Source organism: Saccopteryx leptura, chromosome 3 (assembly GCF_036850995.1).
Source record: "Saccopteryx leptura isolate mSacLep1 chromosome 3, mSacLep1_pri_phased_curated, whole genome shotgun sequence".
NCBI classification, from domain to species: domain Eukaryota; kingdom Metazoa; phylum Chordata; class Mammalia; order Chiroptera; family Emballonuridae; genus Saccopteryx; species Saccopteryx leptura.
The window spans coordinates 156645625-156671722 of record NC_089505.1 but is presented as its reverse complement, the minus strand read 5'-3'; the positions used below and the strand labels follow the sequence as shown (position 1 = coordinate 156671722).

Below are 26098 nucleotides of genomic sequence, written 5' to 3'. Positions count from 1 at the left end.
CCTCCTCCAACTTGTAAAATATTTTGGTAGTAAAATGTGACACAGTTTGTAAACAAATGTATAAAGATGCCTTAGTAAAAGGAGATGCCAACAGGAAAGCAGTATTTTAATATGATGGATTAATAAGTTAATACCAGAAGACAGAGAAATGTGTACAAAATTTCTCCAAAGGCTCAAAGTGAAAACAAAGTGCTATGTAATCATTCTGAAAGTCAGAAATCTTTTGCTATTAATTATCTAGTTTTAACTTTGTGCCCTATAAAGAAGAGTTATTTATCGTTTCCGTTATTTTGTTCTTTCTAACCTAAAAAGATGCAAATGAACTAAATTCTCACAGAAATTGCTGTGTACACCTCCTGAACTACTTCTTCCTTAATATAAAGGGGCATCAGAAGGACCGTAAGTCTGAGGTGGAACACAGCAGAGGTCAGGACACTAAGGCTAACTGTGTGAGGAACGGCAGTTTCACAACTCATACTGGTGCCCCCTATGCAAGTCACAGAGAAGCAAGGCCTTGCTATGGACCTGGGTATGAGGGAAGCGGGAAGCGCACGTTTGCCAGAAGCATCAGCTAAGGAGAACGAACAGGGAAAGGCAGCACATACACTATGCTGGACAAACAGTATTAAATTCTTCCCTGGTTATCCAAACCCAAAGCGATGTTTCTGTCCTTTCTCTATGGCAGCAACTGTAGATTTCTATGCTATATACACTTATTATATAAATTACATATATAATTATTTTGACAATTACATATTGTCCTCATATATTTTACATTTTAGTTATTTCATCAAGTATTTTCCATATTTAGAAGCTGTAAACTCCCTTTTCTTTCTATTCTTTTCTAAATATCCCCAAAGAGTGCTGGTGTATGAGGATTCCTACAATGCACTTAAATCTTTTTGTAATTAAAATAATTTTTAATTTGTATTTAATTTATTGGAGTGACATTAGCTAATAAAATTATACAGGTTTCAGATGCACAATTCCACAATACAATATTCTTAGCTGTTTCTAGGACTCTAGCTTTAACACTCCAGTTGAATACTGTTAGGCTTCTTTTAAAGCTTTTGGAATGCCTGGTCCTGTTTACAGCAAAAATTACTCTCTTAGTAAATACTTTCTAAATTGGACTTCTCATTCTTCTATATTTTATTAAGGTTTTATCATTGATAAAATAATTCAAAAGGTCCTGTTGATGCATACTAGTTGCAATTTCCCTAATAAAATTGCATATATATTATATAGATGTTTACCTAACTCTTCTGTAAGATAAGAAGTGAAAAATAATAAAGGCAAAAAGCGGGAACCACAGGTCATTGGGATAGTTTTAGCAGGAAAGCAGGTGTGGAAGGCTAAAAACAATCCTTAATACCCAGAATCTGAACATAAATAATCAAATCTGTCAGACTTATAAAGAGGTGGATACTTTGTGGATCATTCCTTTCAAAATTAATGGAGTCTCACCTGACCGGAAAATATATGGCAAATTTCACTGGTTTACTTCTGATAAATCAGAACTAATCTTTAATCATGACAAAATATTCATCATCTAATCCTTTTATCAAATTGACTATCACTGCAGGAGTCTCATGTGTTTGCACAATTAAAAACCTCATGTTAGCTGTATATAATAAGGCATTACATTTGATGCAAATCCTTTTCTATTGAAATAAGTGCCAGGCTGACAGCAGGAAGTAGCTGATAAGAAAGCAACAAGGCACTGCTGATGGCATTCTTGATAACTGAACACCTTCTCATAAGCATTCAGTCTACAGCATATTACTCAAAGTGCTCTTTAAAAAAAGTATAAAGCAGATCAAGGGAAGTGTCCTCTTGCTGCATCTCAGTCACAAAGGCAAGAAAAGAAATTATCTAAAAACAGATAGATGATAGATATGGAGAAAAAGAGGGAAGGAGGGAATAATTTATTATCCCTTCTGGCACTAGAAACAGTAATATAAGACATTATCAGTAATATAAGACATATCCTCGGTGTAGAAATACCTGGTTATGAAAGCAGAGTCATATTCTAATTATACCATATACAAACAATACCTATGCAGAAAGAAAAATAAAAAATGGATATAAAACTATGTATTACTGTTCTCTGCTATAAAAAGAACTCCATATTGTTTTAGAGTTAATATAAAGGGCATAAAACCCTAGTGTTATTTTCCATATTGACATTATCCATTTAAAATCAATTTTGAACATATATTTTATAGAATTAATCCATACTTTTAAGAAATATAAATAACACAATCTTTGAAAAATCTTTTCTTCCTTAGCCTAAGTACAAGAAAAGACTTCACAATGCCCCGGCAGAAGAAGAAAGCTGATGAGATGCTATGCGCAATAAAAAGTCTCAAAGGGTGAGGACAGAAGTGGAATAATTCCCTTATCAGACCTGTGCTCAGTATTTCCTCAACATGTAGCACATTTCGCAGGAGGTCACTGCTTATCCTTTTCCCTTCTCCCATCAGTTATTGCAAATTTATTGTGTGACCTCAGAAATCCGACATCATTAGTCTGTACATATCTCATATTTTTCACCAGTTTAAAATATCTTTGAGGGGTTAGCGCCTGTTTTCAGCATCTCTGAGCCACATGCAGTGCATTATGCTGTACCTTACATAAAATGTATTAAGTCCATTAACATCAGTCTATAGACTTAAAATATTTTTTATCAGTTGTTCATAAAAGTAAGTGTAGAGTATTTGGCACATTAGTTTGTACATCATACAACTCAATAATTATTTGGTAGCACAAACCAGCGAATAAAAAATAATGATAAAGTTTTCAGAAGTTAAACAGAGTTCCATAACAATAGTATATAAATCAAATCAAAACTCTTCCGATTCATGCGGTCTGTGTGAGCTTTCTAAAAATTACAATGAAGGCAGAAAGCTTCTATTTCATATTATATTCCTAGCCTGAATTAGCTTCATATCAATAACTTGTCTGAAAGGCTCAGTTCACCATGACCTATAAAAGGTTAGACTCAAAGGCTTTAAATACCGCTAACACCATGTACAGGCTTGGGAGTGCAGGGCTTTGTGCTGTGAAGCAGCAACCCTGCTCTGCTGAAAGCTAACACGCACTCTTAGGCTACGGACATAAACAGGGTAAGCATATTAAATAATGAATGGGCTAGGAAAACATCTTTATCATTGCAGTTTAACGATACAATACACACTTGATTACATTATATTATATAATAAAATCTATTAAGCTACTTAAAAATCTTACAGGTCTAACAAAAGTCACAGCTAAATAGAGATTGTTAGAAGTGAATAAAATATTTGAAGTTACATATTTTATAGCTAGAGAGTTTTAGAAGTATTTTCATTTGCAAAAAGCATTCTATACTTCAAGTACTATACTTGCACATAAAATTACCTATTTTACGTTAGATAACACAGTAAATTTATTAACTATATTTGATAGGTCATTATGAAGAAAAAGAAACACTAGAAGATCTTGCTACCTCTTATCTCTGACCCTCAACTTTTCCATTTCAGCAACCTCATTAATGTCAAAATGCCATTAGAATGTCTGCCCACTTCTAAATCTCTACAGCTTGAGCAAAGCAAAATCTTTTTCAGGAATGCTTTCCCTTTTTTTACAGCTAAAAAGCTTATGAAGGCCACAAAGGTCAGAATATTGCCTTTATTAGAGAAAAAAGACTACGTGACAAAGATAAACTTGAGGATGTAAAATACTATTTTTAGACCTGAATTGGGCATTTCTTTTTCCTTTAAAACTAATTTAAGGGTTAAAAATGTTTAAAATTGCCAGATTCTTGTAATGTACGTAACCAATACCACTGACAGAACCCCTTTTTATATTTAATAGTACTGTGTTCCTTAGCTTGGGTAAAGCGGGAAGTGGACTTTGATGCAAAAATCTCAAAAATCTCATCCACTGCTTTCAGTACTATCCGCGAAGCCATGAGAAAGCTGGATCGGGTACAGTGAGAGAGAAGTCCAATGTGGTTGCAACAAAGGCCCAGCAAATTCCTCAGGGAGAGAGTTCTCAAATTGGGAAAGCCCTTCAGAGAAGTCTCAAAAAGCAGCAAAGGATGAGGAGGCCAAGCCTTTGTACTCAGGCATTTGATGAGGGCTGCCTCTGGGGAGCAGAGTTTAAGATCTCTTCAGCCCCTGGCAGCCCCTGGGCGGGACCCACTGCGAGCCCATTAGCAGACAACTCCCTTGGCAGTTGGGGGAATGGGGATGAGTGGCCTGATCCGATCGAACGGGGAGATCTGAAGGGTATACCCCAACATCCACTGCACAGCACTAACAGTTCTTTTAGTACTACCACGCATTTTCATGATTTTTATTGTATTTTATCTTCTCGAACACACTGACACGTCAATCCTGTTTACTAAGCGATATTCAATGGGTTTCCTATCGAGCAAGCAACCTTAACAGGCAGCTTTTAATTGGCCCACATAGGAAACCACATTACTATTAATTCCACAGCTACAGCATAAAATAAAGCCATTGCTTCTCTAACTCTAGAGCAATTAGACCTCTGGGCTATTTGGCTAACTCTGCTTCATGATACCCAATGCAGTTAATTATATTTTTTGATGTTAATAGTCTCTGTCAGTCTCAAGCATAACTTCTCTTTGATGAATATTTAAATTATATTTGAATAAAAAATAATCTTGGTTACATTTCATATTCAGTAATCATCACAGCTTAATAAAGGTCTACTTGTCAAGAGTTGAAATAAATGGCAATGCACATATAAAGGTTCTAAATCAACTTATCAGATAATATATTTGTAATTACCATTATCTCTCGAACATATATGTTTATATACATTTTAAAAGGTATCTTCTCATTCACATAAAAACTCATAATTATATTTCAAAAGTTACTTATAAACATTCTTTACAATTACATATACAGAGTTCCATGAATTAACAATGAGAACATCTTAGCACTGGGTCATAAGATAATTTAAAGTAGAAAAAAAAGTTACCAAATTATAAAATGTCCTAGAAAAATCAGCATACATTCTCTTGCCTCCTCCAACTATATTGCTTTGGCAAGCTCAAAGAGTAATAAGGAAAAAAAAACTTTGATGTACTAACAGACTTTTTTTATTTTAGATCTTTTAGAAACCAAACCCACTGATATCATTTCTAAAAAGAATTTAAAATAGTATTTTTCTCCACAAGGATGATGATTCATGGGAGTAGGGAGTGAGGCTGAAAGAAACTTCCCAAAATGGAGAATGATAAAAATGAGAGGAAAGTATAAAAGCAAAACCCATTAGTATTTCTTAAAACTTTAACACCTCATTCAGTTTAAAACTCCTTTCATCTACTATAGTATAAGAAGAAAGGTTCAAACCAAAAAATTATTTAACATAAACTGTGAAAATGGTTTGTCTAGCTCAACTATATTATTGAATAAATGTTTTATTATCTTATCTACTTAATGCCCCTTAATTATATTAAATTTTAAATCATCAATCTTTCTTCTCCAAAATCTTCTAGATTTTTAGACTACAAAGGAGACACAATGAAATAAAATTTAAAAGATGTAATGAAATGTCCTGAAATGCACACATTAACTTATGAATATCTATTAGAACACTGTGCCAAATTGCTGAAATTACTAAGTTTTCTGGGGTCAAAAACTTAAAATTTAGGGGTAATACTTTAAGGAAAAAAAAGAGAAAATTACAAGTAGAAAATCAGATCCCAAAGTGAGTATTTTTTAGAAAAAAAAAGACAAATCACAACAAACAAAACATTTTTAAAAGCCTACAACTATCACAAGAAACAAAACCCAGAAACTTGAATTAATGTTTTAATAAATTTAATTGCCTGACATTCATTATACTATGTAATTTGTTTACATTTTTTTACTCCATAATCTATGATTGTCTTTTCATCTAACAATTTTGTAGTGTCACTATCTATAATTTTGCTTTTCCTCTAGAAAATGTGTTTATCATTGATGTTTGGGATACACAAAACATGTCACAGGTGCTAATGTTTGTTGCCCTGCTGTGACAGTCATTAAACAGGGGAATGAGATGGTGCATTTATAATTCTGAGCACCACATTTGGTATGTTCTCTATGTATCTACTGAATGTACTCCACCAAGAACATACAGAAAAAAACTTCTGTTTTGATTAGTTATCTATGAGAAACAAATGGCCACTTACTGTTTTACATTTAATGACTGAATTTTTCACAGACCAGCTGCTGGCCTCATGCATTTCAAACATTATTTCTCCACATATTTCAGGTACCACAGGACACACTGATACTGTAATATGATACCTGGCCTTGCACAGTTAGGTCATGATCAGTAATGAGGTATAATGAGTAATAGGAGGATTTCTAGAGGCCATTTTTTCTTCACCAGAATAGCTAGTAATAACTAAACTGTGCATGTGTTCCTGCAAACCACATAAAAATATCCCACTAAACTCAAAATGAGTTTACTACCAGCTGAACCTCCCCTTAACAGAACCCCAAAATGCCCTTGGTAACTCCTAGTGACCGACCATAAATGAGGGGAAGTGTAACAAAATAGAGGTCAAAGAATGAAATTAAAACTTTAAAAGATTGCTCTTACATATCATAATTCAACAAATTTTACAAAAGCACCTTGTTAGGGACCTAACAATGCCTTGGATAGGGCCTGCACAAGAGAAGGGCTCAGACATTTCAGAGGTATTAGCTTCACGGAAAATCCATCTATAGAAACAGAGTAGTATTTTCACAAATTACGGTGAGTTTAATAACAATGATCCATCTGCAGTCTGGAAAAAAGAACAGGAAGACCAGTGCTGTAATCTCAAGCCAACTTACATAGAATGACTTACTTCAGACACTCTTAAAGGCCATGAGTTTAGGTGAGTTCTAAAACTATCTTTATTGGCTGCATGTAACATGTGAAGAAATACTGGGGAAAATGTGACATATATTAGTCCAATGACATACTTCATTGATTTATGTGAAATAAACAAATATTAAGATTAGAGAATCACTCCTTTGTATCTATTTTTCCTAGAAATATCTGAGAGATACTACCTCTAAAATTAACTGTAGAACAGCAAACAGTATTGAAAACTTTAACTACATGGCTATAAGATATTTTATAAAAACTACATAACAAATTAAACCAAACAGGTGTTAAAAATCTGTAAGACAGATAAATATGTATTAGTAAAATGCTATTTAAAAAACATAATTATCTACAATAATTTTATGAGGACATATAAAAATTAGAGTATCAATACTGGCGTTTTGTTATCGTTGCTGTGGTTAATATGGTATAGGGCTGCACTATCATTATGTGATATATGAAAAAAATATTAAGCCCAAAATAAATGAAAGTTTAAGTTGTTTTTAAATAATTTAATTTAATGTTTTTTTCCTTCATTTAATAAAATTAGTTAGCAGGATACATTATGAACAATACTGACTCACAATTCTGCTTTTGATGTGGCAAACAGCTTTTTTTTTTTTTTTTTTTTTTGTCTTTTTCTGAAGCTGGAAACGGGGAGAGACAGACAGACTCCCGCATGCGCCCGACCGGGATCCACCCGGCACGCCCACCAGGGGCGAATGTGGCAAACTGCTTTGCCTCTTAAATTTCATGTAAGAAAATAAAATAAGGTTTGTAATAAATCAGTGACTAAGAAATCGGTGACTAAGGATATTTTCTCCACCAAATAACATAATTTTTTAACTTAGAAACATTAATAAAATAAAATAAATAAATAAAGGTATTTTGTTAAGGGAAATAAGTCAGAGACAAATGCCATATGATTCTATATCTTTGTGGAATCTAAGTAACAAAAAAAAAATGAAGAAACAAAGCTGAAATAGACCCATAGATACAAAGAACATATTGATGTTGCCAATGGGGAGGGGGTTGGGAGGACTGCATGAAAAAAGTCAAGAGATTAAGAAATATTGATTGGTAGTTACAAAACAGTTACAAGGAGGTAAAGTACAACATAGGAAATCTAGTCAATAATACTATAATAACTCTGTATGATGCCAGGTGGGTACTTGAAATATTCGAGGATCACTATGTAAAGTATATGATTGTCTAACCATATACACTTAAAACTAATACAAGATAATACTGAATGTACACTATAACTGAGAAATTAAAATTAAAAAAGGTAAGATTGGAAAATTCTCAACTTTACTCAAAATTATATATATATATATATATATATATATATTTTTTAAATTTATTTATTTTAGGGGGCAAGGGAGAGAAAGGGGAGGAGCAGGAAGCATCAACTCCCATATGTGCCCTGACCAGGCAAGCCTGGGGTTTTGAACCGGTGACTTCAGTGTTCCAGGTTGATGCTTTATCCCACTGCACCACCACAAGTCAGGCTATTTTGTTATTATTTACTACATAGTGAAATATATTAAATAAATAGCATATTTCCAGATAGTGAGATTATTCCAAAGCTTCAATGAATACATGTATTAATATGACAATATCAAGTTGCACTACAAATGAAAAATAATCCTGAATTCTTAAATGAAGTTACAATTCATAATTTGTCCTTCATTTTTTTATACTGTCAAAAGGTATGCATTATATTATATTTCAGCAGCATTTGGTTATAAGGATTTGGGGCAGGGGGAGAGAAGCAAAATCCAAAGGAAAAATAATGATATGCTTTGATTTAAATTTCTAAAATTTCACTTCTATTCTCTACAACTGTAATTAAACATGTGTTTATATTTGTCTGAAGTAGCCCCCATCCTCTTTTAAAAACAGGATGATCGTAAGTCATATTTCTTTTCTTTATTATACAGGTTTCAGGTGCCTAATTTTAAACACATCTCTACACTGTATTGTGTGTTCAACCTCAGTTCAAGTCTTCGTCCATCACTATTCATGCCCTCCATGTCCTCCTCCATCTCTCCCCCACATGCCTCAACCCTGCCACCCAAGCATTCCCCACACTGTTGTCCGTGGAAATGAGGGGTTTTTGTCCATTTTTTGCTCAAGCCCTCCATCTGCCTTCACCCAGCCCTCTCCCCTGACAGCTGTCTGTTTGCACTCTATGTATGAGTCTATTTTGCTTGTAAAGTTCATCTTGTTCATTAGATTCCACATAGGAGTAAAATCACATGTTACTTGTCTTTCTTTGAGTGGGTATGCCCTGTTTCTACGCTGACAGTAGTGTAGTATAACATCAGAAAGCTGACGCGCACTAAAAATAAATCACGTGGGCCCAAAACAAAACACTCAAATGAATATTTGAAATGAGTTTCCTGTAAACAGGCCTAATGTGTTTCTACTTATTTAACATTTGATTGTGTAATACATTTTAGTAATAAAACACTGAATTGGACTTTATTTCTGTCAAATAACGTATTTAATTTAAATTTACTTTGTAAACAGAAAACAATATTTTGTGTGTAGTAGGGAATGTTCTAAGTGACTAAAAAACTACAAGGTATATGATAATATATGTACTATTGAAATATCATTGTTAACACTCATCTCACAAATGAGAAAGCTAGAATAAATAAGACTAGGAAAACCACTAGAAAAGATTTTATTTTCATTTAAAAAGATTTAATTCTCATTTTAAAAGGAGAAACAAAGGTCCTGTAGGGCAGAATCTTTAATGTGACCTTATTTCTTTCTTCTACATTTGCTAATTTAAGCAGGGTTGTAAAGGATATTTAGATGATTTGTCTTCTAATCCATTTTATAATTTATTAGTCTTTCTTGCACACTAAATGTGACTGTTTAATATGGTTCATGTTTATTATTGCCAGTAGGTCTCCCTTTCTATAATGAGTGCTTTATTTCAAACGTCCATCAGCAAGTGACATGCAAAGTATGTATCCAATTAGATATACTAATTAGAGCTTTAATGATCATTTATTACTGTACAAAGATTCTAGAGTCTATATCAGTGGCCTCCCAACGCTAGGCTACAGAGAAATGCTTGTAATTCCAGTTAGTAGCCTTATAACAATTCAACCAAGAGTAAAAGAATTAGTGGAAATACATCACCTAACAGAAAATAACCTAAGTACATCACACAGAGATGATGAGATAGTAACATCTGAGTTATTCATTTTTCCCAAGATAAATTTCGTCTTCATTTGCAAATGGTTGATAAACCCGACACCAAAGATAGATAAATGCATTTGGTGATATACAGCATAAAGGCAGAAATGTAGTTTCTCCGAAATAGCAGGCCTATCTCCTATGAGAATGAATAGGTACAAGAAATAAATATTCTAAACAAGAGAGACGTATCCCTGACCAGTAAGCATTTGAATAAAATACTACAAAACATCAAATCAGGTGAAAATACAGATTAGTCAAATATTTTCTGCTTTAAGAAAAAGTCATTTGTAAGAAAGGAATGCGAACATCTTAGAAAGATAGGTCTGAAGTTTACTGTAACCTATAAAAAAAAAATCAGAAAACAAAAAAGTTAATTAAATTAAAAAAAAAAAACCTCTTTCAGCTGTGACTGAAAACTCCTACAGCTCTGACTTGGATACAAAGCTTCTTTATGAAGAGTGAAAGACCAATATAAAATTTGAGAGCGCTGTATGTCAAGGAGAGCATACCCACACAGAAATCCATAATCATGAAGTCTGCCAGAAAGCACTGGCAGAACTGGGACTGCATTTTCATGGATTTTCATGGTTAAATTCTAAGAAGCTTCCAATATTCATCACTAAAAGGCTTTGTGTGTATGTATCTCCTTTCTTTAAATACTTTACATATTAATATACTTAAAAATAACAGAAGTATATTTTAAAAACCTAGACAGCAATGTTTAACAATTATTATTTAAGAATAAATTTTCATACCACTAAGATATTAATTAATTAATGAGGATATAGATATGGACTGTCTGATGTTTAAGACCCTGTGGCAAATATTTCAACCTCTTTAATAAAGGTCCACAAAATAAAAAGAGGGATATCATGTTGCCACTCTTTCCCAAAGATTTTTTTAATGAGGACAATCATACACAGTAGCCCCCACTTATATGCAGTTTCGCTTTCTGGGTTTCAGTTACCTGTTCTCAACCACAGTCCAAAAATAGTAAATGAAAAATTCCAGACATAAACAACTCTTCAGTTTTAAATTGTGTGCCATTCTGAGCAGCGTGATAAAATCTCCCACAGTCCCACTCCGCCCCATCCGGAACAAGAACCATTCCTTTGCCCGAGTATCGATGCTGTACACACCTGTTAGTCATTTAGTATCTAGGCCAACTGCCATGGTATCACAGTGCTGTGTTTAGGTAACTATTACGTTAGTTAGTAATGGCCCCAAAGCACAAGAGTAGTGATGCTGGTGATTCAGATATGCCAGAGAGAAGCCATAAAGCGTTTCCTTTAAGTGAAGAGCTAAAAGCTCTTGACTTTAATGAGAAGAGAAGGAAAAAATATCATATGCTGAGGTTGTTATGGTAAGAACAAATCTTCTATCTGTGAAATTATGAAGAAAGAAAAAAGAAATCTGTGACAGTTTTACTGTCACATCTCAAACTGCCAGAGTACAGCCACCGTGTGTGGTGAGTGCTCAGTTAAGATTAAATTTGCAGGTGGCAGACACGAACACAAAATGTATTCCAACGGATGGCAGGCAGCATGTTGCTCCAGGAAGCACTGAGCATTTATTCAGCAAGGGATCCCCTGAATGGAGCAACTGCAAGCTATTTCAAGTAAGGAGTAGGTATATACAGATTCAGGAACAGGTATGGATTTTATCATCTCACATCATCCCAAGAAGAAGGCTGCATACAGTACAGTAAGATATTTTGAGAGAGAAGACCACATTCACTTTTATTACAGTCTATTGTTATAACTGTTCTATTTTATTATTAGTTAGTTAATTTCTTATTGTGCCAAATTTATAAATTAGATGTTATCATAAGAATGTATAGGGGTAGACATGAGAAGGTTTACAGTTATTCATATGGAAAATAATAAATAATAATATAAGAATAAACTGTGTTTCACGTACTCACAACTGTAAACCAACTTCTGCCCACCCCTGTATGCAGAGGGAAAAACATACCACATACAGTACTCAGTACTATCTGCAGTTTCAGGGAACTGGGAACTCTGGAATGCATCCCTGTGGATCAGGGGAGACTACTGTATGTGCTGCAGTGTGAACAAAGTATACTAATTACAATGACAGTTGATTCCCCAAGTGTAATGAAAGGGAGTCCCAAGTTCCTCAGAAGCTTTGTTAATGTTATTTACTAATTCACTTACAACAGAAACAATTGCCTCCGTTTTCCACCCTCCCCCATAAAGGGTCCCTAGTTATGTGACTTGTCTAGGAGGGCGGCATGAAGGGAGGTGGAGACGCAGAGGGAATGTTCATTCTGCTTATTCAAAACTAAGGCATGCATGGTTCTTTCTGCCTTACTTCTAACTGCATGCTGGAGTACGCACTCCGTGTTCCAGTCTCACGCTCCGTCTACTGTAATATAAAGAACCACAGGAGAGAAGAAGTAATACACACACACCCCTATAGACAATAATGCATTTTTTCAAATTCTCGTGCACACAGGAAACTGTAACCACTTGAGCTACTATTGGGTTAACAATGTAAAATAAAATAAAATAATTATATTTGGAGACAATAGGGTAGGACGTTGATAGATTTATAGATGGGAAATTCAAGGATAGAAAAGTTACTGAATTGAGTATAGGATGAGAACAGATTAATTTGGTTCCTATATATCGGAGCTCACCTCCATCATCCCAAACTTTGCAGAAAAGATCTAGGCTCTAAAGTTTTGGCACTTACTTAGCTTAATGTAACTAAATTGTATGCGAGTTCTAGAGGCTAGCTAGATTTAAAAATCCCTGAATTGTGCCCCTACTTTATAAATCTAGATATATAATATATTTATCTATTCCCTGGTTCTGTGTGACTGTGGGACTCCCTAATTCTTCCAGTCTGTGCGAGGTTGATTGCAACTTCTTGATTTTTACCCTGAAAAATGGTGTCTTGAAAATTGGAACATATTTTTTTATTTGAGGTATCTCAGCAGAATAAAAATTTCTTCAAAATAAACAAAAGAAAAAAGAAATGTGTGTCTCTTATACTTTATTGCTGGCTTTTGAAACATTATTCTCCTGTCTATTTTCTGGATGGCAACTTCACCTTTGACCCCAAAAGCAGGTGTTCTCTAGAGCTACTGCATGCTCAAACAACATTACCTCTGTGGGTAGTATCTGCTCACCTGCAACTACCAACTCTACGTTTATGTTTGCTTCATCTATATGTCCTTCCACCACTCCTAAAGTGCTAAATCTGTAAAACAATGCCTTGATGAACTATTTTATTTTTTATATGCCACCCTATTCCCAAATACACTTAGAGGAGCTTAATGGATAGTATAGCAAACAAAAATAAATATACTCACTTTTATTAATAAGAACCCTAATATAGTTTCGCTATGAGGTTCTAGCCAGTTGCTGTCTATATGTGCGGCAAAAAAAAAAAAGTTGGATAAAAGTGTTTAAGGAGCCAGGCTAGTTCTCTAAGTCTAAGACACTCCTTTATTTACCTTGGGCTATTTCAATACCAAATAAACAAACCTATCTTCAAATCACTTACACAAAATATACCTTTCCTACCAGAGAGAAAAACTGAGGTATGTATTCTTACTGTCTTCTTGAGAGCAATACATTCTCCTTTTAGAACCTCTTTGTATTGACAGTATGAGTTAAAGCCTCTAAAACTGAAACTGCCCCTGCACATTAAACTTACACTGAATACTGAAAACAGAAATAAACATTTCCTTTCAGGTCTCTAGGCAAAAACACTAAAAACTTAAGGACACGCTATAGAGCAGTGTCTTAGACGGCAAACTACCTCGAAGAGAATGTACCTGTTCTGCAAGTGAAGAACACGAAGAAAAGGGACAGTTATAAGCAATGCCACATGAGGGGATCAGGTCCACTTCAGCACATCACTGTCGGATACTGACTACATTGTACCCAAGCGCTGCAAAGAAACAGTATTGTAGGGCAATTCCTAACTTACTTATTTATCAAGCACCTCAGAGTCGTAGTCAGGTTATTTTTGTCTTTAATAAGTTCAAGCTGGGCCCTGGCCGGTTGGCTCAGCGGTAGAGAGTCGGCCTGGCGTGCGGAGGACCCGGATTTGATTCCCGGCCAGGGCACATAGGAGAAGCGCCCATTTGCTTCTCCACCCCCCCATCCTTCCTCTCTGTCTCTCTCTTCCATTGGAGCAAAGATGGCCCGGGCGCTGAGGATGGCTCCTTGGCTTCTGCCCCAGGCGCTAGAGTGGCTCTGGTCGCGGCACAGCGACGCCCCGGAGGGGCAGAGCATCGCCCCCTGGTGGGCAGAGCATCGCCCCTGGTGGGCGTGCTGGGTGGATCCCGGTCGGGCGCATGTGGGAGTCTGTCTGACTGTCTCTCCCCGTTCCCAGCTTCAGAAAAATACAAAAAAAATAATAATAATAAGTTCAAGCTGTTACAACAGTTCATATTTTAAGTTATCCCACTACTATTATCTTCAAAGAGTGCTAAAACATTAACTCTGATGGTGATTATTTTCTAAAGTATTATCATTTTAGAAAGGAATTTCATTTCTCCCTTTTCAAATTAAGCCATTTGGTGTACTTAGAAGACAAGTACACTATCAGTTATTGGGAGAGCCTTGGTTTCATGCTTTGAATGATCAGGAAATAGAAAACGAAGAATGATTAACAATATGTGTACCATCACCACATTCAGAATTACAAGAGTATTTATTTACTTGCCTCTCAACTGTTGAAGTGATAGAAAATTCTGTGCCAATCTCCATCATTACAGGAAGAAAATGGGACTTTCAAACAATAGAAAAATTCTAGAGATTAAGCTTTCCACAGCTAAATTTCCTACATTAAAAAAAAAAGTCTCTATTGGCATAATTGAATATCACAGTTTTGATGATTACAAGTGAAAAAATTTGCCAAATTATTAGAAGTTTGGTAAACATAACACTTTATTTATACTAAAAGCTTTTTATACATTAAAAAAGGAATAAGTATTGTACACTCAAAAATTATTCAGTAATAATTCAGCTGCAAAAATATTATCTACCTATTTTTCTCATAGCTATTTGTACTATTTGATAGTCAAATATGGCAGACAGCATTAAAGGTTTATATTCTACATACACAGAATGGAGTAATTATAAGCTACCATTATGAATCTCATTTTTTAGTCATGTTAACATTACCTTCCTTGTCAACAGTGTTCATGTGTAAATTGTCACTGTGGTGATTAAATAATTACAAGCCTCCAAGTATAATACAACAATATAACAATGGTGTTTCTATAGCCAGTTTTAGAATTAACCCCTTATGTACACTAATACATAAAAATTGTCAGAAATTTTGATAACAAAGGGATAGAAAACAATGGCATGTTTTCACAGAATTTAAGTACCTCAAAATTCTGGTTCCTTTTAAAAAATTATCAAAAATGCAACCCTGCTTTTATAACATAATGAAACAACACCAAAAAAACACTTGGTGCATTGGCCTGGCATGTGAAAGTCCTGGGTTCGATACCTGGTCAGGGCACACAGGAGAAGCACCCATCTGCTTCTCCACCCCTCCCCCTCTCCTTCCTCTCTGTCTCTCTCTTCCCCTCCTGCAGCCAAGGCTTCACTGGAGCAAAGTTGGCCCAGGCACTGAGGATGGCTCCATGTCCTTTGCCTCAGGCACTACAATGGCTCCATTGCAAAGCCCTTGATGGGCAGAGCATCACCTCCATGGTGGGCATGCCGGGTGGATCCCAGTCAGGCACATGTGGGACTATGTCTCTCTGCCTCCCACTTCTCACTTCAGGAAAAAAAAATTTTTTTTTTTAAAACTTCGTATCCACCTTGCATATTTCCTATAATATATAATTATATTTATATGTACAAGTATGACAAGACTTAGGTGTTTTACTAGATACTCAAAGGTGTATTAAAACATATAACCATGCAGACAAAGGTAAATGACATACAATGTACAATTCCTCAAGGCCAACTCTTCTAAATTCATTTTTTCTTTCTACCAGCCCCCATAGCTTCTTGCTCGTTAGTCTTGTAAAAACAGGAAATTATACAGAATTCTTCAATACCTATTCTCTATGTACTACTTCTAAATGCTCAAATCCTATCACTTCCATTGAACCGTGAGATCAACATGTAAAGAATCAATAAATGGTTAATTATTAATAGTTGCCTTTATTGTCTCTCGAGCATGGGCAATTCCCAAATTTTGAAATAGTACGTGCAAATCATTCTATTATAATTTTACTGTAGGACCAAATCTATTTTCCAAAGAAGATAAGTTATGTTTTATGGTTTGCTTCTCTGGCCAGATTTCCAATTGTCCATAAGGCACTTCAGTTTTAAAATTTAAAAACCTCTATAAAGTACCACTTATAAAAATAAGGTTTAGCCTTTTGTTTATTAACTACCCTTTCGGAAATAAAAACAAAAACATTTGATGAAAATTCTTCACAAGTATTATACATGGTCTCTAGTTTCTTAAAAACACCTTGATCAGGCCCTGGCCAGTGTGCTCAGTGGTAGAGCATCAGCCTGGAGTGTGGGAAGTCCCGGGTTCAATTTCAGATCAGGGCACACAGGAGAGGACACCATCTGCTTCTCCACCCCTCCCCTCTCCCGTTTTTCTATCTCTCCCTTCTCCTGCAGCCATGGTTCAATTGGAGCAAGTTGGCCCCAGAGCAAGTTGCCCCTGGGCACTGAGGATGGCTCCTAGGGTCTTGCCTCAGGTGCTAAAAGCAACAGAGCAACTGCCAAGCAACAGAGCAACTGCTCCACATGGGTAGAACATTGCCGCATAGGGGGCTTGCCAGATGGATCATGGTAAGGGTGCATACAGGAGTCTGTCTCTCTGCCTCCCACTTATCACTTAAAAAAAAAAAAAACAACAACAACAAAAAGAAACACCCTGATCAGTATCAACATTTAAAAAGCTACTTACTATAATTGTACTATTGATAAAAAAATATGCTAATACATACTTTCTGTGAAATTAAATTTTACAGCAATTCATTACCCATTCTTTAATGGCATGGATTTTTAAAAAAATCATTTTTTCATTTTTCCTTCATTGCTTCTTAGAACCTTTTGATATTTTAGGTGTTCCCACACTGACCAGACTTGTCTGAAAATTTTACTATTCTACTTTGGGGCAGACTAGTAAATAAGCTAGAAAATTAGACAAAATATTGCATCCAGAGGGGAATAAGAAGCAGAAGAGTGAAGGCTTTCCACAGAGAGATGAAGGGTTTTCTGGTTATCTCCATCAGTTAGCACAACCTCCTGAATCATCAAAGTTGTGGGTTTGATCCGTGGTCAAACCACATACGAGTAGCAACCAATGAATGCACAACTAAGTGAAACAACAAATGAATGCTTCTCTCCCCCAACCCCAATCAATCAATCAGTAAGTAAATAAAATTTAAAAAATAATGAACGGTTTTGCTAGTATAAAAAATAAAAGGCAATAATGTATAATAAATTCTGTGATACTTCATTTTTGGGGGGTGGGTCGGGGAGGAGGAAAGAGATAGGAAGGGAAAGAGATGAGAAGCATCAACTTGCTTCTTCAGTTGTTCATTGGTTGCTTCTTATAAGTGCCTTGACTGGGGGCCTCAAACCAATCCACTGACCTTTGGGCTCAAGCCAGCAACTGTGGGATCATGTCCACAATCCTGCACTCAAGCTGGGCTCAAGCCAATGACCTCAGTCCTTTGAACCTGGGACCTCAGCATCCCAAGTTGATTCTCTATCTACTGCACCACCACCAGTCAGGCAATTTTTTAAAAATATTTTTTTTTCATATTATTATTTTTTAAAAGATTTTACTCATTCATTTTAGAGAGGAAAGAGAAAAGAGACAGGTGAAGAGAGTAGCAGGAAGCATCAACTCATAACTGCTTCTCGTCTGTGCCTTGACCGGGCAAGCCCATTGTTTAGAATTGGTGACCTCAGCATTCCAGGTCAGTGCTCTATCCACTGTGCCACCACAGGTCAGGCTGTGATACTTAAGGTTTTCTTCAGAGAGTCTCTATATTCCAAATAACTGTGACTGCAGGATATCAACTGCACTATTCAATCAGAACTAACCATGATTTTAATACATATGAGAAAATTCTAATTAAAATGATAAGAGTACAAAATTTAGGTGGGAAAAAAAGATACCAAGAGTGCCAAAATTTAGAAAAAAAAATTCAAGAGTTAGAGAGTTATATGCTCTCTGTTAAGGGAGAAGACAGACAACACCTGTTGTTGGCAGTTATTTGTATTCTCTCTCTATGAGAGACAGTTACTGTCAACTTAAGAGATATGATGTGTATAAAGTTTATTAGACACTTTCCAAAAAATGTTTAAAACACAAAATTAACTTATGGTTTATTATCGAAATAAATGTGTACACACTGTGTGTGTGTGTGTGTCTGTGTCTGTAGAGAGAATGTGCACATATTATAGGCTTTCCTTTTTTTTTTTTGCACTTTTCTGAAGCTGGAAACGGGGAGAGACAGTCAGACAGTCTCCTGTATGCGCCCGACCGGGATCCACCCGGCACGCCCACCAGGGGGCGACACTCTGCCCACCAGGGGGCGATGCTCTGCCCCTCCGGGGCGTCGCTCTGCCGCGACCAGAGCCACTCTAGCGCCTGGGGCAGAGGCCAAGGAGCCATCCCCAGCGCCTGGGCCACCTTTGCTCCAATGGAGCCTTGGCTGCGGGAGGGGAAGAGAGAGACAGAGAGGAAGGGGGGGGGGGGGGGTGGAGAAGCAAATAGGCGCTTCTCCTATGTGCCCTGGCTGGGAATCGAAGCCGGGTCCCCCGCACGCCAGGCCGATGCTCTACTGCTGAGCCAACCGGCCAGGGCATTATATGCTTTCTTAACTTGCAATGTCGTTTTAATTTTCTTTTTCTTGTTAATTTTTTTAAAGACTTTATTTATTTTTTAGATAGAGAAGATAGGGGGAGCAGGAAGCATCAACTCATAGTAGTTGCTTCTGGTATGTGCCTTGACTGAGCAAGCCCAGGCTTTAAAACCAGCAACCTCAGCATTACAGGTCAACATCTTATCCACTGTACCACCACAGGTCAGGACTCCATTTTTTTAAAGCTAAAATAAGGAGAATGAACAGACAAGCCACAGACTGGGAAGAAATATTTTCAAAACCTTACCTGATAAAGGATTGTTATCTAAAATATATAAAGAACTCTTAAAATTCAACAATAAGAAAACAAACCACCAATTAAAAATTGGGCAATAGACCTGAACAGACACCTCAACAATAAAGATATACAAATGTCACACAAGCATACAGAAAATTGCTCAACGTTGTATGACCTTAGGAGATTGGGAATTAAAACGAGATACCTTTACGCAACCATATCTGAAACACTTGCAAGAAATGCTGGTGAGGATGTGCAGTAACATAAACTCTCATTCTTTGCTAGCAGGCATGTAAACTAGGGCAGTAACTCAGAGAGGCAGTTTGGCAGTTTCTTACAAAACTAAATAAATTCTTACCATATAATCCAGTATTCATGCTCCCTGGTATTTACCCAAATGAAATGAAAATTTATGTGCACACAAAAACCTGACCAAATGTTAATGGTGGCTTTATTCATAATCACTAAAAGTTTCAAGCAACCAAGATGTTCTTCAGTGTGTGAACAGACAAACTAGTACATCCGGACTATGGAATCTCATTTAATGCTAAAAAGAAATGAGCTATTAAGCCATGAAGAGACATGGAGGAAGCTTAAATGCTTATTCCTAAACAAAAGAAGCTGATCTGAAAAGGCTTCCAAATGTATGACATTCTAGAAAACGCAAAACAATGAGACAATGTAAGTATCAGCGTCGTGGTCAGGTTAACGGGGAGGAGGGGATGAATAGGTGGGGCACAGAGAATTTTAGGCAGGAAACTATTCTACATGTGATAGTAGACCCCAACCTTGTCCACATTTCCACTTTCCACAGATTCAGTTACCTGCAGTCAACTGTGGTCCAAAAACATTAAACAAAGAATTCCAGAAACAAACAATTGGTAAGTTTTAAACAAGTTTTAAACTCCATTCCACTCTGAGTAGTGTGATGAGTCTCATGCAGTCCTGCTCCACTCCACCCAGGACATGAGTCATCCTTTCTGCTGCATATACTACCTAACTTAGCAGCCTCTCAGCTATCAGATCGACTGCCATGGCATCTCAGGGCTTATGTTCCAATAACCCTTATTTTACTTACTAAAGCACAAGAGTAGTGATACTGGCAATTCAGATACACCAAAAAAAAGGTATAAAATGCTTCCTTTAAATGAAAAGATAAAGATATATATATATATATGGAAAAACATAGTACATATAAGGTTCAGTATTGTCCAGGTTTCAGGCACCCACTGGAAATCTTGGAAGGTATCCCTCTTGAATAAGGGGAAATACTGTACAACAATGGTGAATACATGTCATAAATTTGTCAAAACCAATCCTGTACAATACCTAGAGTGAACCCTAAGGTAAACTATGGATTTTGGGTGGTAATGATATGTCACTGTGGCTTCATCTATTTTAAAAAGAAACTACTGTGGTTTTTGTGTTGACAGTTGGGGAGGTTGTACACATGTAGGGGTGGGATATGACAGTTCTGTACTCTCTGCTATTTTTGCTATAAATAATAAAGTTTACTAATTAAAAAAATTAAGGTACAATTATTATCAGACCCACACATTTAAACATTCTTGATGTTACAAAAGTATTTCAAAATTCTGAAGACCTAAAAACCAAGATCACATCTGAAGTATCAGAAGATGTTTTAAAAATCAAAAGAGATGCTGGCTGGTTGGCTCAGTGGTAGAGTGTCACAACAGCCTGTGGATGTCCCAGGTTCAATTCCTGGTCAGGGCACACAGGAGAGGTGACCATCTGCTTCTCAATCCACCCCCTTCTCTTTTCTCTCTTTCTCTCTCTTCTCCTCCCACAGTCATGGCTCGATTAAAGTGAGTTGGCCCTGGGTGCTAAGGATGGCTGTGTGGGCTCTGCCTCACGTGCTAAGAATAGCACAGTTGCTGAGCAACAGAACAACACACCAGATGGGCAGAACTAGCCCAGATGGGGCTTGCTGGATGGATCCAGGTTAAGGCGCATGTGGGAGTCTGTCTCTGACTTCCTTCCCCTCAATGAATTAAAAAAAAGATATGTTCTATATTCTCTCTGATATGTTAATTTCTATATGTGATAAATATTTAAATGCTAAAAACTTAAAGAGTAGAAATCAACATTAGTAGGTTAAACCCTAACTCAATTTAATAAACAGGCTGAAATATGGCCTGCCCCCATCCACACTGGAATAATAATTTTACCAATTTAGACATAATAGCTAAAACGGGATAGTAACACATGAATATTTACCTTTGAGTCATAATTTTGAAGGCATCTGGGAGGTAGCAGTCTGTATTCTCCATTTGAAATGGATCAGCATCACAAATCTTGTCATCTGTCCGACCATAGTTAGCGCTCTCAATCATGATGACATCACTGCCGGGACATCGCAGATCTATAGAATAACCTTCACAGGACAATTCTCGCCTAACTAACCCAAATGGTAAAGCTGCTCTGCTGAAACCTTTAGAAAAATAAAATAACATAACATAACATAAAATTAGCTTATTTATGAAGTATATTAAAGAAGGCATTTTCAAGTAGTATAATTCAGGTCTATATTCAAGAGATAGATGTCACACAAATTGTTTATTAAGTTATTGATTTAAATCCTTGGTTCTGTACTATGTGTTGAGAGTTTACTAGGTGTGTGTGTGTGTGTGTGTGTGTGTGTGTGTGTGTACCTAGCTAAAATATTCACCTTTATATGACAATTTAAAATTACTGAGCAAAATACTTTCTGGATAATCTAGTCATAATCAAAAACAAAGTGGCTCTTTTTGAGCTAATTAAAGAAAATGACAAATTTAATCAATAGACTTATAAATATGGACAAGTTGTACAAATACAGACTGTAATAACTAATCAAAAAATTTTTCATTTATGCAATGGAATACTCTGCTGTACAATGGCCTTACATTGTCATTTAATGTAGATATATTAATTCTTGTTAGTAGCATTTTATCTTAAAAATACTTTCATCCTACCAGTTTCTCCCCAAATAGCTAAGACACTATGACAGTAACACACTGTGGCAACAATAACTTATTTCAATTTATACACACTTTATTTAAAACTGACAAGAGTCAGCAGATGGGCATTCAAAGGAGCAAAAACTGTTCCAAGAAAGTCCAGCAAGATGAAACACCATGAAGGGTGAAAGTTCTCTAAAATTCAGTTCTGTCAATCTACAGAATGGAGGTTAAAAAAGAAAAACCTGTGATGTTACTTTTCCTACCTGTGTGACTCTAACATGAGATAATGTACACGTAAGTGCTTAATTTAAACTCCTTTATGAATTTATGTAGATTATGCACTAAGCAGAGTATAAAGAACCACTGTTCATGAATACTATAAAAACCGATTCCCAAATGAAATAGAAGATTAAAATTTCAAGTTTAACCATTTTTAAACCATTAAGCACAGGAGGAAAGGGCAATGGCAGAAAACGTCGAGAACAGCCAAGACGACCTTTGTGTAGGAGAAGCACACCTTCACTAGGCTGGTGTGCTTGCCTCCTCTGGGTTAGCGACCATATCCGAAACTCCTACATTGTGTCTGAAATGCCTACATTGTCTCCATTTGTTTCACTTCAGTTGCTAACCTATTGCCATCTACAGCATTCCTGATACAAATTACTAGCAATAATTTCAGGATTTTTTTTCTTATCTCTATTCTTTAATTACTCTGCATCACAGGAATTATTCCTTATATTCCTTTTCATTGGAAAACACTGACCTTCAGAAGTAAACTGTTCTAAGATATAAATTTCCAAGTTGAAGAGGTGGGTTCTATCCAGGTCAATCCAAAGCCAAACCCATGTTCTCTGTAACTTTCACTGCAGAATGCCTCTCGCTAATTCAGTGAAATAGAAAGCCACCTGGATAAACGTGCATCCTCTTGCTAAGATGCAAATAATTCTCCAAAAGGATTACTGGGTTACACATTAGTATGATTTGAAAAATAAGCAATTCTCTAACTTGGCTGACCTCTCAGTTTTATCTACCAGGGAAACTAAAGTTATAGTATAATTGGGGAAGGGGGGACACACTTTAGAGCACAAAACCTTAGGGGATTGTGGCAAACCCAGCTTTGGTAGATTTTCACTACGAAGTTTTACGTCTTCAGAGATTATTGAAAGTATGTGGGGAGGTACACCATCAGCGAAGGACAAGTACAGAAACTGAGCTGGGAAAATGTCAAGACAAACAGCGAAGAGGCCAACCTTTCAAATACATTATCGCTTTCTTCCATTTCCAGATAGTGAACTGTACTGCCTTTACAAATAATCTGCCTTAAATTAGAATTACTATATTTGCTTTGATTGAAATATTTTCAGAGTTTCAGAAAGAACACTTATTTCTGTACCAAAAGCTGTGTGGAAATTCAAGCAAGTGACCTCATAGAAAACTTTGAAGCAAAGCATAGTTTAAATAAAAATATTGCAAGTAATATTAATTTTTAAAAATCAGTATCTTCACTAAGTAAATCTTATAAAAAAGTAAAACAAATTTATTTACTCCTAAGCATTTATTTGCTCCCTTTTTGGTATACAGTAAAGATTTATAGTATACTATACTATGCTGAGTCACATGGAAGAAATCATCACAAGTATGGCTACTATTTCCTAATCACACTTTCTTCCTTTGAACATGAAGTAATTCTTAAACATTTAAATTGGGTATTTTTAAGAACACTTTTTATAAACAACTTGCCAAGACTGCATGATTGATTCTAAAAGATAAGTTTGCATCAGTCATCTGGTAAGTGCTTTCAAAAAGACACATCTTCAAGCCCTAATTCAGACCTATTCAATCAGAATCTCTGGGTTAGATGAAGCTAAGATATCTGTGTTTGGGGAGGGAAAAGTGAATTTTTTTGCAGCACACTGACATATAACAACTAAGACGTGCCAAGAATCTCCCCAAGCCCTTTATAAAATAGTTTTCATTTCTGTATTGAGATTATATATTCTATTTCCCCTTCATTCTCTAAGAGTTTTATTTTAATCTTTGGATGTATTCTTAATAGCCACTCTGAAAATTCCTCTGCTAAATCTAACATCTGCATGCACGTCAGAGGAAGTTTCTATCGAATGCTTTTTTCTCCTGAGTACGGGTCAACTTCCCTGTTTCTCGGCATATCTTCTAGTGTTTTGTTGTTTAAAACAAGACACTTGAAATAATATATTGTTAGCAACACTTGATTCAGATCCCTTTCCCCTGAGAATTGCTGCTCTTGTGATATTTCTTTTTAAGTATAATGGCTGGGTTTAAATCTGCAGAAGTGATCTCCCCCACAGTGTGCAGCTCCTGTATCTCTCCTTATTGTTATCACTGCTGTTATTTTAATTCTTATTTTCTCACGTGGCTTCTTAGGGCCCTCCCTATCTCTGCATACCATAGTGATTAGCCAATGACTGAACAGAGATTTTTCACAAAAATCATGAATGCATAATAATGTCTCTAGCCTCTGCTGACTGATCCGAGTGTTTGTTAGGGAGAGGGTTCAGAATCCAAGACATTTTCAAGTCAGCCTGGGTTATCTTTCTCCTCAACATGTGCAGCTTCCAGTTCTCAAGAAGTAGAGAGAACTCTTGGCTTTTTCATTTCCAGTGTTTCCTAGTTATGTTTCCAACTGGCACTCTGGTCTCCCGACCTGGGACCACAACCTTAGGCGGAATTCTGAGTTCTCCTCATTTGTTGTTCACAGTACTTTTTACTGATGCACTGCTGGGCATGGGTTTCCACCCTCCACTCCAAATCAAGCCAGCCTTCCCTGGCAGCAAAGTCACTGAACTTCAAGGCCAGCCTTACCCTAGTGAAAGGATCAGATGATATAAATAGCCAGAGTTGGGGTGGGAGGGGGATAAGAGCAGCTCCAGGCTAAAAGGCTTTAAACTTTCATTGTTCACACCAGAACTTCTACCAACTTTTCATAATTAAATGCTTCCCATTTCTTAGCTGATTTCCAGAGCTCTAAAATGGTGGTTGTTGACAATTCTGTCCAGTTTTATACTTGTTTGGGAAGGAGAGGATCTGCCACTGTCATCTCCCCCTTCACCAGAAATTCCTCGAAAGCCTTTACAAATAATGACTACAAATCCTCAAAACAACTGCAAGAGACAGGTATTGTTATTTCCACAATTTTACAAAGGAAGAAACTGAGGCACAGAAAAATTACACGTTCCATGATCACATATCCAATAAGAATGACATCGAGGTTTGAAACCCTGTAATTCAGTTCCTAGGTTCATGATCTTAAATGTTATTTTAATGCTTCTCCAAATGGTAATGACAATTAGCAGCAGCAGGTTTGGGGGCTCCTGTTGTAGAGCGCACAGTTAGGGTGAACTCTGTGCTTCTGGTCTGAGTGGAAGAAAGACAGACTAGAAAATAAGGTGTCCCGTGGTCAAGTGTTTCAATGAAATTGCTCTGTCAACATAATGAACATAAAGAAATTTCTGAATCAAAAAGTCTTTGAATCACACTATTACTATGACATTTGTTCTAAGCTATATTTTCAACCTAGTTCTAGTTCAACAAGGAAAAAAAATAAGCATCCCAAAGTAAAGTGTAATCCAATCCATCTTGCAACCCTGACAATCGAAGAAAAACTGGTGGGAGGCCCTGGGAGCAAAGAATCAATACTGCAGCCTTGTGCTGTGCACATGTGAATACTGTCAAATAGTGGTGCTTAGAGTAAAATGAACTGTTTTGCTCCATTTTCTCCACTCTGAACAAATGATTTTGAAAACATTATTTCCCCCCACGCTATAAAATGCCAAGCAATCCCTCTCTGTGCTTTAGGCTAGTGATTGGAATAAATCCCTCCCAGCGTCGGGGGCAGTGACTTAGGACTGCGATCAT

At 36.3% G+C, this 26098-nt stretch overlaps 1 protein-coding gene across 11 annotated transcripts in view; it reads right to left on the bottom strand.

Annotated features, from left to right (window-relative positions):
* Positions 1–26098, bottom strand: part of ADGRL2 (adhesion G protein-coupled receptor L2) — a 555395-nt gene that overhangs the window by 69966 nt on the left and 459331 nt on the right. For all 11 annotated transcript variants that reach the window (XM_066376638.1, XM_066376639.1, XM_066376641.1 and 8 more), the window contains one exon: positions 21480–21693. In XM_066376638.1, the coding sequence (XP_066232735.1) occupies positions 21480–21693 (214 nt within the window). The remainder of the gene's footprint in view (positions 1–21479; positions 21694–26098) is intronic.